The 15,000-nt window shown below is 43.7% G+C and overlaps 1 protein-coding gene across 12 annotated transcripts in view; it reads right to left on the reverse strand.

Moving 5' to 3' along the window:
* The window catches only part of AOPEP (aminopeptidase O (putative)), a 329,578-nt gene that overhangs the window by 251,202 nt on the left and 63,376 nt on the right, over window positions 1–15,000 (reverse strand). For all 12 annotated transcript variants that reach the window (XR_009447568.1, XR_009447569.1, XM_059656424.1 and 9 more), the window contains exon 4: window positions 7,377–7,530. Coding sequence is in view for 10 of the 12 variants with exons in the window: in XM_059656424.1 (XP_059512407.1) it covers window positions 7,377–7,530 (154 nt within the window). In the remaining 2 variants the exon portion in view is untranslated. The remainder of the gene's footprint in view (window positions 1–7,376; window positions 7,531–15,000) is intronic.

Raw genomic sequence — 15,000 nt, forward strand, 5'->3', positions numbered from 1 at the left:
ATCAAAAGGTGTGCTGTTAAGGAATACAGAGGCACTTCCCCCCCCCCCTCCCAAATATATTTATTATTGACTAGAGGCCTGATGCATGAAATTGGTGCAAGGGGCTCGGCCCTCACAGCCCTGGCCATCCAGTCTAATTAGCATATTATGCTTTTATTATTATAGATTGATTTTGGAGAGAGAGAAAAAAAGGAAGGGAGGGACACTGATTTGTTGCCCTACTTATTTAAGTATTCCCTGGTTGATTCCTGTATGTGCTCTGACAGGGGATCGAATCCGAAATCTTGGGCAATGCGCTAACCAATGAAATACTGGCCAGGGTCTACAGAAGCACTTTTGTACAAGATTTTCACCAATCCATTTTCAATACAAACGTAACTAAATCAGCCTTTTAAAGAAACAGATTAGAGCCCAGCCTGCACCATCTGGCCACTGTCCTCTATTCTTCCAAAGGTGGAGCTGAAAAAGAATTCCTAGAGCCTGACTCACAGGCCTCAAGAGAACCTATCTACCCAAAGAACCCCACGTCAAAGGGAACTATTTTTTCACCTGTTAACAGGTCCTTTATTCAAACATAATGGAATAGTTCTCTACTTTTAATGTATAAATTATATTCCTAACTATGAGGCTTATTAGATAAACAGTGAATACTGAAAAAAACTTAAAATAAATTCCAATAGAGGAGGACTGTAGCAATACTGCCTCTCCAAATTTCTAAAGTGCCTTTCACCCGCCCGCGGTCAGCACTGACTGCCCCAGGAGGTCTGCACAGCGATGGAGAGAAGCCTCGCCCTCCACCATGTGGTACATAGAACACAGCTCCCAGCACCCGTGACGTGTGGCCACAGCTGAGGGAACAGTAATGGGGGAAGACTCATAAATACTTCTCCCAGGTAAAGGTGACAGGAAGAATATTATTGTTAAGCTTGTCAAAGTCCCCGGATTGATAACCTTTCTTTATGGAGAAAGGGAGAATAGGTGCCTGTTGGTAAACATTTAACCGAAGGCTCAGTGTCCACCTAGGGCAGTGATGGCGAACTCATTTTTTTGGTTGATTTTTCTTTGTTAAATGGCATTTAAATATATAAAATAAATATCAAAAATATAAATCTTTGTTTTACTATGGTTGCAAATATCAAAAAATTTCTATATGTGACACGGCACCAGAGTTAAGTTAGGGTTTTTCAAAATGCTGACACGCCGAGCTCAAAAGGTTCGCCATCACTGCCCTAGGGCCTAGTACTGTGCTGGAGCATCAATTTAATGACAGCTCTCACAAAGCGAAAAATCATTTGTTAAGTTGACCACCACAATACCTTCTCCTAATGTGTTTATATGGGTACGCAATGTGCTATGGTAATTGAAGCTCGCACTCTCCATTAAAAAGTTTGCAGAGCACATTAAATAATGGAGAAGTTAGAGGTGAAGAGGCATCTTCAGGACAAAGTTGGAGCATGCGTTTAAATTCAATATATCAAAGCGCAATTTTGCAAGGAGACATTCCATTGGCCTAGCTAGAAACACACCATGGGGCTAGACTATTTTTTTGCAGCCAAGAACTCGAACTCTAAAAGTTAGAGGACAGTTTGAGGGAGCCAAAGAAATACCATGAAAGCCAATTTGTTCAAGAGAAAAGGTGAGTTAAATTCTCTCTGGATAGAAATGGCACTACATAAGTAATAAGGTTATTTCAGTTGGATGCATTAGCGCTGGTTTTCATAATGAAGCCTCAGCGAAATGCAGGACTCTAAGAAGACAATCAAGCCATGGGCAAGTGAGACCAGTAAGGCTCCCAGTACAAATGGAAATGGCACCAGGGAGGCCACACGTGGGTTCTGACGTGGGGATCGGGACACCTGGACTTTCGTGGCTATTCAACCGGTTCCCTGTGACCCGAGGCAAGCGACTCGGTCTCGGGCCACTTTTCCTCACCTTGGACATGGTCCTCACGGAACAGGCTGCTGAGAAGGGGAGGGCTGATTGGAAAGGGTGTGAGGGAACTTCCTGGGGTGAAGGAATGTTCTCTACCTGGGCTAGCATGTATTCAACTGTCAAAAACTGATCAAGCCGAACAACTTAAGGTCTGTTCATTCTGCTGTTTGCTAATTATAGTTTAATTAAAGGCAAACACACAAAACACCTGAACACATGTGAGCCGTCTGCATGCGAGAGCCATGTTTCTGACACGGTAGGGAAACGCTGTGCTTTGTGAAGTCGTGAGCCGTCTTCCACAGAGCCCGCATTAACTCACAGACGCTCTATCTTTCCTTCAGCGTGCCCTCCAGTTACACATCGCTGTGTACGTGCCTAACTCCTACCACCACTACTTAGGTTTCTTGAACATTTACTAGGTGCCAAGCACTGCACTGAACACTTTACACACATTTTCCCAGATAATCCACAACATGCCTAAGGAATAAGAACTATTCATCACAGCGTGAGTCTTCATAAGCTCCTCCCTCCTGACTCTCCTTCTCCATTAAACCTTATTTTGCTTCTTAAGTACATTTGGGTCCTGGAGTTTTTCCAAAGCTGAGCTCAGCGGCCCTGTGATTCTCCAGTGTCTGTTTCTCCTTGTCGGTGTCGCCTATTAATTCTGCCCAGAGTGGGAAGAAGGGTGGAGCCACGTCAGGCTGGTCAATGATGGGCACCAGGCATTGGTTCCCTCTTACACGATGCTGGACTGAGACGATTTTACAAGTGCTCTCTCCAAGGAATAGGGGTGGCCATGTCTGACTCAGAGCCACAGGACGGCAAACTGCCTCAAGAGGTTCTCCTCCTGTTTCAGACAGCGCTGTGCTGAGACCCGGGCACAAAGGGTCCTCTGTCCTGGGGTCAAAAGAAATTGCTGGAAAGCCTCCCCGGGGAATGCACAGCCTTTTCCCACAAGCCTTCTTGGATTCGCCGTGAGGACTCAGTCAGTATCTCCTGCATTCCTGCTCTTCTCAAGACACTCCGCACGGAGCTGCCCTGTGCATACCTACGCAGAAGACGCCGACCTGACCTTTGAGGAGTTTACAGTTTTGTTAGGAGAAAAAATGTTAGGTCCTGATTAGTTTAGTGACACAGTCCAACGTTTACGCAATTTATGAACATGTTTCAGCTAGCAGAGAAAGTGCCTCCTAAAAATCACAAGTGCTCAAACCACCACCACCTGCCCCCCAGCGGGTGGCTGACAGTGATGGCAACACACATGATGATGTCATAGCGTCTGAAAGCTGGAGTGTTTTCTGCAAACATTCAGTACATTAAAAAGCAAAATGTGATATGTGCAATGCAGGGCAGAAAGCAGAAACAGTCTAGGGGAGCAAGGGTTGGACAAATAACCAGCCGAGAAGGCTTAGAAAGGTCCCCCACAGCGAAGGTGTTCCGGGAACTGGAGTTCCCCTGTGGTTTATCTCTACGTCCCTTCTATTCAAAGAGACAGAAACAGGCCTTGTCCTCCAAGGTCCCACTCTTCATTGACTTTACACACTCTGCCAAGTGTCCCCTTCTGTAGAGTTAGCGCCTCAGTGCCTCTCCCAAGCTTTTCCAAGCTCTGCGTGCCTGTTTTCCACGCTTTTAACCATTTTTGCTGATCTCCTCTGGCCTTTATCCAAGGGTCCTGCTTAACCTGTATAGCCCCAGAGTGAAGACAATGCTTTAACCAAGGCCTCAAGAGGTAAAACATGATACAAAGATTTCCTGGTGGCTGGAGAAGGTTATACTGCAGCCAAACAAAATTAATAAACTTTCCACAGTTTGGCTGAGTGCCTTATAATTAATGAGTTTACCAAAATGCTCACCCAGAACGAGCTGGAGCACATGTGGAACTGGAGCTGGAAGAGGACTGCTCTTCCTATAATTTGGCCCACATGGACAGGGGTCAGAGGTTCAGTGACCAGCCCTGGCCGGTGTCGCTCAATGGGTAGAGCGTTGGCCCATGCACAGAAAGGTTGTGGTTCGATTCCTGGGCAAAGGAAGGGAAGATTTAATCCCTGGCCCTAGTTGGGCAAATGTGGGAGACAACCAGTCCATCTCTCTTTGTCTGTCTTTCCTTCCCTCCCTCTATCCCTCTTTTCCTCCTGGAATTCCACTCTCTCTAAAAATCAGTGGAAAAAAATGTCCTTGGATGAGGATTAACAACAACAACAACAAAAGTTCAGTGACCAATACTTTGGCCAAATTTCTGGGACCCAGATGAACACATTAGGCAAATAAAAGCCTATAGTATCTAAGGCCCCTGTGAAAGTTGCGTTTCCGTGAATTGAACTAGTGGTCTGAGGAAGGCTTGAGGTAGAAAGGGGGGTTGGGAAAGACAAGGAGACCAGATGTGAACATAACCAAAAACAGTGCAGTTGGCACTTCAGAGCACCTTTGTTGGCAAACTTAGCGTAGAGCCAGAGATTTAATGGATCAAAACACAAAGCCACCCTCTGATGACTAAAGACAGCACACATGAAGCACGCAGCCAGGGAAGGATTAAGCAAATGTAAGCTATTATTTTATCAGCAGCACATTTCTGATGGACAAGCACAGTGATAAATGAAGGGAAAACTCAGTCGTAGCATGTCAGACATGGAAGGGAGTGTGGGAGGGACTTCATCCACCAGGCCCCCCGCTTCCACACTAGCACCAGCTTCCCTGTAGTGGCACCCATGCCCTGGGCTCCAGCCGATCTGACTGGCTGGTCACTCTGGACTTTCAGGGGTGGGCAAACTTTTTGACTCGAGGGCCACAATGGGTTCTTAAACTGGACCGGAGGGCCGGAACAAAAGCATGGATGGAGTGTTTGTGTGAACTAATATAAATTCAAAGTAAACATCATTACATAAAAGGGTACGGTCTTTTTTTTTTTTTTTTTTTTTTTTTTTAGTTTTATTCATTTCAAACGGGCCGGATCCAGCCCGCGGGCTGTAGTTTGCCCACGGCTGCTTTAGAGTCTGCTTGCCCACAGAGGGGGGACTTTTGCCTCTCAGGAAGGCTGTGTGCATCTGTGTTGTGGAGGCTTGCAGTGGTCAGCTGCGTGGAGGCCTGTCTCATTTGGAGATGGAGCATTAGAAACCCCATTAACACTGTACACCTGAGCCTGCCCTCAGTCCAGCTTCTGTCAATAATAAAACCTTTCTTTTGTTCTCCTGTCTCTCAACTGGTTCTGAGCTCAGGAGGACAAGAGAGGGGTTGTGTTTGCCCCGTCCCCTAAACCCTAACAGGGATACCGAAGTCCTATCTTCCCAGAATCCCCACTTCACCTGCCATGTCCTCCTCCGTCACAATTACGGATGCAAGAGGCGTGAGCAGCCATCTCAGCTGCTTCTGGACAGCAGGGGGCACGCACAGGGGGCGCTTGCTGCCCGCTCCCCACTCGGATCTCTGCGGATGTGGCTGGGGGACAGAATAGCAGACGTCTTTCTCTGCCTTCCCCTAGCCTTCCTCAGGCACACATTTTCCAACTGCGCACCTCTCACAGCAAATCAGGCCGCGCGGTGCGTGCAGAGCAGGGAGCTCCTTCCCAGGAAGAAATGAGACACTCCCTCCGCGCCACACCCCCAGCGAACTCTGCATTCTACAGAGAAGGATGGTTTTGCCCACAGAAACTTACTTAGCCAACAGGCATGGCACCTCCAGGCTCAAAGGTAGTACCTCAACTCCTGTTTGCTGTTACAACGTGAATCATTCCAATTGGCAACAGTGACTCAGTCCTGGCACTGACTCTCCAGGTGAGAGTGGACCAGACTCCGGGTGGGGCAGGGGTGTTATGTACAATTTTTAAAAGTCCCCAGGTAAGCCTCTGAGTCACCTCTCCAGGGGGTTCGGCCCAGATGCGAATTCAGGTCTTATAACTCAGGAGGCATGAACAAGTCCCAGCATCATTATTTTATCTATAAAATGGAGATAATAAAACCTATCTGTCATACAGGCTTATCCTCAGAACTAACCGAGATGACATTTAAATCAAGACTTTCCGGGATTTCAAACAGCCAATGGCTTCTGCATCAATTCAGGATAGGCTAGGATATGCTGCAATAACACACAACCCCAGTATCTTAGTCGCTTAACACAAACAAGTTATTTCTCACTCATACCAAGTCTACTGTGGATCCAAGTGACTACCCAAGGCACCTGTCCTCCCTACTCAGAAATCTGGCTACCCAGAATTGCAAAATGAGGCCTCCTATGGGATTTCAGTGACAGGGGAAGAGGGCACTAGGTCTCACAAACCATTACATATTCCCACGTGAAAATAACATATGTCACTTCTGTCTACATCTCTTCTTCCCTCAGGAGTGCATAAGTAAAATTCAAAAGCAATCTAGGATACTCTATATAGCTCAGGGAAGATAGCCCAAAATATGGAAGTTACTAAGTAAGAAGTGGAAATTACCTCCCTTCCTCCAAAAAGCAAAATGTAGGCACTAAGACGTGCCCCTCGGAAGAGAGGGCTCGAAGGCTTTGTCTTCTAAGGACACCAGCCACCACCGTCACTGCAAAAGCAACCTGGCAAAACAAAACCGACGCACAAGGAATCTGTCCTACGAGCATATCTTATCTGGCTTTCAAGGATGAGCGAACCATCTGTCCCATGACTCTGGGCGTCCTCTACCAGAGGGTACTGACTTAGTGAAGACCGGGAAACGGGAAAATGATTAAACTGAGCTGGATGTAAAAGTTCTAGAATGAAGCGCGATGCCACACGACATGACTAGCACACGCCTGTGCCAGGACGTGCATTCCCCTTCTCCTCTTTGGCTCTCGAAGCCAGAAACAGCTGAACTTCTGGGAAAGCTGCAAGTGAATACCTAATGGCCTATGCTGACTTTTAAAAAGTTTAAACTGATTTTCTCTGATCGACTCTGAAATAGAAGCAATTGCTACCGAAGTTAACAGAGCCCTGACCCAGCAGGATTCTCATAACCCAAGGGCCTTGTGTCCGATGCTCCTGAGAAGGCTGCCCCGCAAATGCACTGCTAACAGCAGTCACTGGAACCAAAGCAGCAGAGTGGACTACAAAGGAAACCATCAAACAAGCAACTTCTTTTGATTAAGTTGTGTTTTTGACTAAATAAGCACTGAAATCCAAAGTTAAAAGGCGTAGAAAGAAAGTACTGGATCTGAAGTTTCTGCTGACTTAACCAGATATATAAAAATATTCCACCTGACTTCACAGAGGATTTCATAGACATTTATTTTATTTTATTGTTCTTTCCGTATAAACAATATGCCCACATTTCTGCCTCTCAGCTCTCTTTCCCTCCCAGCAGGGCTCTTCCTGCTTTGAGTAATCACAGTTTGGTTTAGTTTCTCAGCAGGGATGACTCACATTCCCAGTGCTTGGAATAAGTGCATCATTCTGCTCCCTCGAGTGTCTGTTTTCCAGCAACATCCCAAATACAAACCTAAAGTCAGCCTCGGACGGCGAGAGGGACCTCTCTGCTGCCAGGTCACTTGGCGAGCAGGTCTCTGGCTTCACTTCTGTCCAGGGTCCCACCGCAATTGTGAAGGTGGAGGCTGGCATTGGCATGGTTACGTAGTAATGCCAGCTTGAGTACCCTATAAACAGAAAGAGAAAAATCACAATGAGACCCATATATGGTTCTAGACCTCACTTGTATCTTTTCTCTTCAGGCCGTTGAGGAACTTGTGTCCTAAGATGGTATGAGCCAGTTCTTGGAGGTGGGCCATGTCAACTGAAGGGGTACTATTCCAGGTCTCAGGAAAAGAGATGATAGTTTCAGGGCAACCAGGAAGGTTTGGATCTATTCCAAGCATCAGTTTGAAGCCATTCAAGTGAGGCTATAAATATGAGGAATGGGGGACCAGCCCAATATATTACAGATAAAAAGAATGAGGAATATAAGACCTGAAGTTCCACAGTTAACTGGTGGTTGAGGTGGTCACTAACAGCTGCAAACGCAAAAAAGTATAGGTTGTATGCTTCTAGAGAGGCCAAACAATATCTTATTCATCCTATTGCCTCGCACAGTACTTGGCATTAAAAAAAAATGCTCAGTTGAATGAATGGATGGATGATTAATGAACAAATGAATTATCACTTCTATTCTGCTAAACTATTTTGTCTGAATTTAATTCAAGCCCATCTAAAATGGATAGATATAGCAGAATACAATGAGACTAAAGAAAGGAAAGACCTAGGTTTTAGTCCCAACTCTGAAGCTAATTAACTGTGGAAGTTCAGGTCTCATACTAGTATTCCTCATCCTTTTTATCTGTCAATATATTGGGCTGGTCCCCCATTCCTCACTGAGCAGATGAAAAGCAGGCCTGGAAAGGTTCCATGGAGCCAAGGAGTGCCAGCTAGTTGGAGCAAGGCTGGACTTACAGTTGGGGCTCCCCACCCAGCCAGGGGTGTGCCCCCAGTTAGTACACACCTTAGAGAAGGCTTTTACCAAGGAATAAATGATTGATAACTTTTAACACTATACTCCCTTACTTCTGAGATAGAAAAATGACTTTAATGTTTCTGAAATCTGAATGTGTCATACAACCTGATTTTACATAGTATTTTTCTCTGAGCATCTGCTATAAATTGATGGTACGTGTTAAGAGGAATTACTATCACCCTATATTATGGAACACAGTTCTCCACTTCTCATGCTCCTCGTGTTCCATAATAGTAACACAACCTAGCCTCTCTTTCAGCCCCTCACTAACTCCATGGCCGGAGCTATTCTTCTCTTTCTTGTTTTAAGTGTTAGAGGGTTAGCCCTAGCTGCTTTGGATAGAACGTCAGCCTGCAGACTGAAGGGTCCTGGGTTCAATTCCAGTCAAGGGCACATGCCCGGGGTTGTGGGCTCGATCTCCAGTAGGGGGCATGCAGGAGGCAGCCGATCAGTGATTCTCTCTCATCATTGATGTTTCTCTCTCTCTCCCTCTCCCTTCCTCTCTAAAATCAATAAAAAAAATATTTTTAAAAAAAGTTTTAGCCCAGTTGGCATGGCTCACTGGTTGAGGGTCTGAGCTATGGAAGTCATGGTTCAATTCCCGGTCAGGGCACATGCCTGGGTTGCGGGCTCAATCCCCAGTATGGGGCATGGAGGAGGCAGCTGATTCTCTCTCCTCATTGATGTTTCTATCTCTCTCTCCCTTTCCCTTCCTCTATGAAATCAATAAAAATATATTTTAAAACGAAGTTTTAGAGGGTTAAACACTCATGGAGTGGGCTGTGGTGTCCAATTTGGTTAGTGAGTGGATAAAAAGTCATATTCAGGGTCCAAATGTTAACATGCCCACATTGGCCCTCAGAGCTAACATGACATTTTTCAAAGTACTCTACCAGTAAAAACCAATAATAAAGGTTAGATTCTGATCTCCATATGCTTGGCTTCTTTATCTCTCAACTAATTCTGAACTCAGGAAGGTAGAGGTCATTATTTATTATCCTTAGAAAATACCAACTTAGATCCAAAAGAATATCCTGCAGAACTCCTCTAATGAAAAACAAAATTTTAAGTACAAAACAAAGACCTAAACTTAAGGAAAAAAATAAATGATATCAACTTTGAAAAATGATATGATATCAAGTTTGGAAGTCATTAGAAGAAATACTTGAATGAGGAATATAGAAGGACATGCTCAGAATGGCTGGGAACACATCACAGAGATATCCATTCTCTCAAAACTGGTTATACCTTTCATTCTCTTCTGGAGTCAGAATGTCACTCTTAAAATCACTCATTCCACATCTGACTAAGATGCTGAAGGCATGCTCCTCTTTTTTTTTTTTTTAATCTTTACTGTTGACAGTATTACGTATGTCCCCGCCCCCCAAGACTCCTTCAGCCCATCCCCGCCTCCGGCCCCAGGCCCTCACCACCCCACTGTCTGGGTACATGGGTGCTCCTTTTTTATTTTTTTAAATTGATTTTAGAAGAAGAGGAAGGGAGAACAAAAGAGAAAAGCATCAATGTGAGAGAGAAACATCAAACAGTTGCACCAGTAAGCATCTTGACCTGGATCAAAATCTGGGTATGTACCCTGACCTAGAATCAAACCCATAACCCTTCAGTGCACAGGATGATGCTCCAACCAACAGAACCACACCAGCCAGGGCAAGGCATACTCCTCTTTAAAGATGATGGACTTCGAACAAGATGGCAGGGCAGGTAAACATGAAATAGGTACTTCCCTCCTCCCAGCCACATCATAATTAAAACTAAACTATAGAAAACCACCATTCCAGTCAGAATGCCTGAAATCTGGCTGGGTGGAAGCCCTACAACTAGGGAATTGAAGAAGAAGCCAAATCGAGACTGGTAGGAGGGGTAGAGACATGGAACAGGCTGGTCCCACACCCACATATGGCAGTGAAAAATCATGAGGGATATCTTGGCTGCAGAGATTCCCCCTGAATTCCCCACTGAGAAGTGATGGGTCTCAGCCCCACACCAGGACCTCAGCCCAGGGTACCAGTGCCAGGAAGAGAAGTCCCCATAACTTCTGGCTGTGAAAATCAGCCGAGGATCATGGCTGAATGACATGGAGGCTGCTGGAGTCCCAGACAGTTCCTTTTAAACGGTCCACACTCAGACTTACTCAGACTCATTCCCTCTGAGCTCTAATGCTGGGCAGCAAATTAAATGGTAACAGAGGCAGATGGGGAGGTACTGAATTGTTTGTTGAGCAAGAACTGAGGGCAAGGTCAGCTTTCTCCCAGACAGAAGTGCTGGCAAAAGCCATTGTTCCTTTGATGAGCCCTCCCCTTACAGAGCTGGCAGTCAGAGTCTCCATCAACCTGGCTAACACTGTTTTCCCCACCCTAGTGATTTCCTGAGGCTCTGCCCCACTCAACTTTCAAGCCCACCCAAGCTGTTTCCAGTGGCTTTTCCATACCAAAGGCCTGTCTTGGCTAATGTTTCAAATTTTCCTAAAATCTCTCAAACAAGCAGCATCAGGCCTTGGTTCAGAGCTTGGCCTCTCCTGGCACCTTCAAGCCCAGAACAAGTACCAGCCATCTGCTGACTGCTTTGTAGCTAATGCTGGGTGGCCCTGGGCAGTGGCTGACCTTGAATTGCACCTCCCTGGAGATCCCAGAGCCAGTGCACCCAGTGAATAGTTTCAGACCATGGAACAGGCTGGTCCCACACTCACATATGGCAGAGAAAAATCATGAGGGATTTTTAATATATATTTTTAATATATATTTTATTGATTTTTTACAGAGAGGAAGAGAGAGGGATAGAGAGTTAGAAACATCGATGAGAGAGAAACATTGATCAGCTGCCTCTTGCACACCTCCTACTGGGGATGTGCCCGCACAAGTACCAGCAAAGGAACAATGGCTTTTGCCAGCACTTCACCTTAATTTGGTGAAGGAAATAAACATACAAGTCCAGGAAGCACAGACAATCCAAACAAAATGAACCCAAAGAGGCCCACATCAAGAAACATCATAATTTAAATGTAAAAGGTTAAAGATAAAAAGAGAATCTCCAACCACTTTCATTAGCTACACACATAAAAGGCAGACTCAGTGGGCAGCAGAACCCTTCTAAAGTAAGTCCTACTCTGTGGGGCCACAGCACAACTGATCATCCATGTGGTCAGAGGTTGATGGTTGGTGGTCACAGACAGTTTTTGCAGCTGATTGGCCTGGGGGTAAATCCCTCCCATTGACATGCCAACAGTAATCAAGGCTCAACTATAAGAGAAGGGTTACACAGCCCATGTGGGGGCACACCTTGAGTGTCCAGCTTAGGAGATTGTGGAGGCTATGCCACTGGGCCATATGGGACACCTACTGTATTAGGCCACTCTACTGAGCCTGGGAGATGTAGCAGCTCTACCTCATACACAGAAACAAACACAGAGAGACTGACAAAATAAGGAAACAAAGAAATATGTCCTGCCCTAACCGGTTTGGCTCAGTGGATAGAGCATCGGCCTGTGGACTGAAAGGTCCCAGGTTCGATTCCAGCCAAGGGCATGTACCTTGGTTGTGGGCATATCCCCAGTAGGAGGTGTGCAAGAGGCAGCTGATCAATGTTTCTCTCTCATCGATGTTTCTAACTCTCTATCCCACTCTCTTCCTCTCTGTAAAAAATCAATAAAATATATATTAAAAAAAAATATGTCCGAAAAGAGACAAAACTTCAGAAAAAGAACTAAACAAAATGGAGACAAGTAATCTACTAGACGCAGAGTTCCAAACACTGGTTATAAGGGGGCTCAAGGAACTTAGTGAGGACCTCAACAGCATAAAAAAGGACCAGTCAGAAATGAAGGATACACTAAATGAAATGAAGAATAGCTTACAGGGTATCAACAGTGGAATGGATGAAGCTGAGAATCAAATCAACAATTTGGAATATAAGGAAGCAAAAAAACACTCAATCAAAACAGTAAAAAGAAAAAAGAATCCAAAAACATGAAAATAGTGTAAGGAGTTCTGGGACAACTTCAAGTGTATTAACATCATGAGGATGCCAAAAGGGGAAGACAGAGCAAAAAATTGAAAATCTATTTGAAAAAGTAATGACAAAAAAATTTCCTTAATTTGGTGAAGGAAATAAACATACAAGTCCAGGAAGCACAGAAAATCCAAACAAAATGAACCCAAAGAGGCCCACATCAAGAAACATCATAATTTAAATGTAAAAGGTTAAAGATAAAAAGAGAATCTTAAAGGCAGCAAGAGAAAAGCAGTTAGATACCTACAAGGGAGGTCCCATAAGACTGTCATCTGATTTCTCAGCAGAAACTTTGCAGGCCAGAGGATTGGTAAGAAATATTCAAGGTGATGAAAAGTAAGGATCTACAACTAAGATTACTCTACCCAGCAAAACTATCATTTAGAATGGACGGACAGATAAAGAGAATCCCAGACAAGAAAAAGCTAAAGGAATTCATTACCACCAAACTAGTATTACATGAAATGTTAAAGAATTTTCTTTAGGAAGAAAAATTAAAAAAATTTAAAACATAAGTAATAAAATGGCAATAAAGACATATCTATCAACAATTAAATATTAAAGAAAAAAACAAAATAAATGAACAATCAGACAAGAAACAGATTCATAGATACAGAGAATATTTTGACAGTTGCCAGATGGGAGGGGTTGGAAAAGATGAAAAAATTAAGAAGTACAAATTTGTAGTTACAGAATAGTGACAAGAATGTAAAGTATAGCATAGGAATATAGACAATAATATTCTAATAACCATGTATGGTGTCGGATGGGTGTGAGATTTATCAGGATGATCACTTAGTAAGTTATGTAATATCTAATCACTGGGATGTACACCTGAAACTAATATAGTAATGTATGTCAACTGTAATTTAAAAATAAAAATGATTTTAAAATGAAAAGGAAAAAGACGAGATAACAAGCGTTGGCAAGGATGTGGAGAAAAGGGTGCAGCCACTATGGAAGACAGTATGAAGGTTTCTCAAAAAATTAAAAATAGGACTACCATCTGATTCATCAATTCCACTTATGGGTATTTATCCAAAGGAAATGAAATCACTATCTCAAAGCGATATCTGCACTCTCATGTTCATTGCAGCATTATTTTCAATGACCAAGACATAGAAACAATCTAACTTCCAGAGGATAAAGAAAATGTGATATATATATATATATATATACACATACATACACACACACACACACACACACACACAATTTATTCAGACATAAAAAAGGAAATCCTTCCACTTGTGACAACATGGACAGACCTGGAGAACATTATGCTAAATAAAATAACTCAGACAGAGGAAGATAAATAGTGTATGAGATCTCACTTATATGTGGAATCTAAAAAAAAACCCCACAAAAAACCAAACTCATAGCAACAGAGAGTAGATTGGTAACTGACAGGGGTGGGGGTTTGGGAAGACATTGAGGGGAAATGAGTGAGGGTGTTCAAAGGATGGAAACCTCTGGTTATTAAGTTCTGGGGATATTATGCACTGCAAGGTGACTGTTATCAATACTATATTGTATATAATTAACAAAACTGTATTGTATATAATTAACAATACTATAGTGTATATTTTATAGTTGCTAAGAGAGTAGATCTTCAGAGTTTTCACCACACACAATAAAACTATGTGAGGTGATGGATGTGTTAACTAACCTTATTGTGGTAACCACTTCACAATATATTCATGTATCAAATCATCACATTGTGTACCTTAAACTTACAATGTTAGATGCCAATTATACCTCAAGAAGTCTGGGGGTGGGGGGAGAAACACTATGTTTCTCATTTAGCATTGAATGTTTGACCTGATTTTTTTGCTGCCTCTCTGGTCCTTGTACCATCCATCTAGCACATGGAGAAGAAAAGACTGCTTGGAAACAGCAGAAGCTGAAACTGTTTTCAATAGAGAATGCTGCTAGTGGAATAGAAGGTATCTGTTATACACCTACACAAGGTCATGGAGAAGCCTCACCAAGTGCCAATGACATCATGTCCCAGCACCTTTATCAGAATGCTTGTACACTCAAGGTGATGGGAGGAGGGTGGTGGAGGCCAGAACTGATGTGGCAGGGGAGAGGAAGGAGATTAGCAGTTTCAAAACAAAGTCAGAAACTTTAAATGACCTGGAGTTTGGGAGCAAAATAGCGAAAGTATTAACAGAATCTGAGTTAAATCCAACAAAAATATTTTAAAACTGTCATTACTCCCTCAGTCTTCTCTGAAGTTAAATCATGGGAGAAAAAGGGACTTTTTTTTTGGGGGGGGGGGGGGAAATGTCTTGAAAACATCATCCAAACCCATATTTTAAATGCTCAAGATGATTTTTTCCTATATAGCCTTCAAGATTTTTAATTTATTGATTCTTACAGTTCCTCTACTTCGTGGAGCTCATTGGGAATAAACTGCTTCATGGTTTAAGCTTTTAAAGCCAAAAACTTTTTCAGGATACCTAGTGACAGTCAAATAGGGTCAGATCAATAGCCTGGGCCAAACAAGAACCGGCCAGGCGCCCACTTCCCAAAGACCCTGGCTGGACTCCACAGAAGTTTCTCAAAGGTGTCCAGGCCTGGACTTCTT

This window comes from Myotis daubentonii, chromosome 11, assembly GCF_963259705.1.
Source record: "Myotis daubentonii chromosome 11, mMyoDau2.1, whole genome shotgun sequence".
Taxonomy (NCBI): Eukaryota; Metazoa; Chordata; class Mammalia; order Chiroptera; family Vespertilionidae; genus Myotis; species Myotis daubentonii.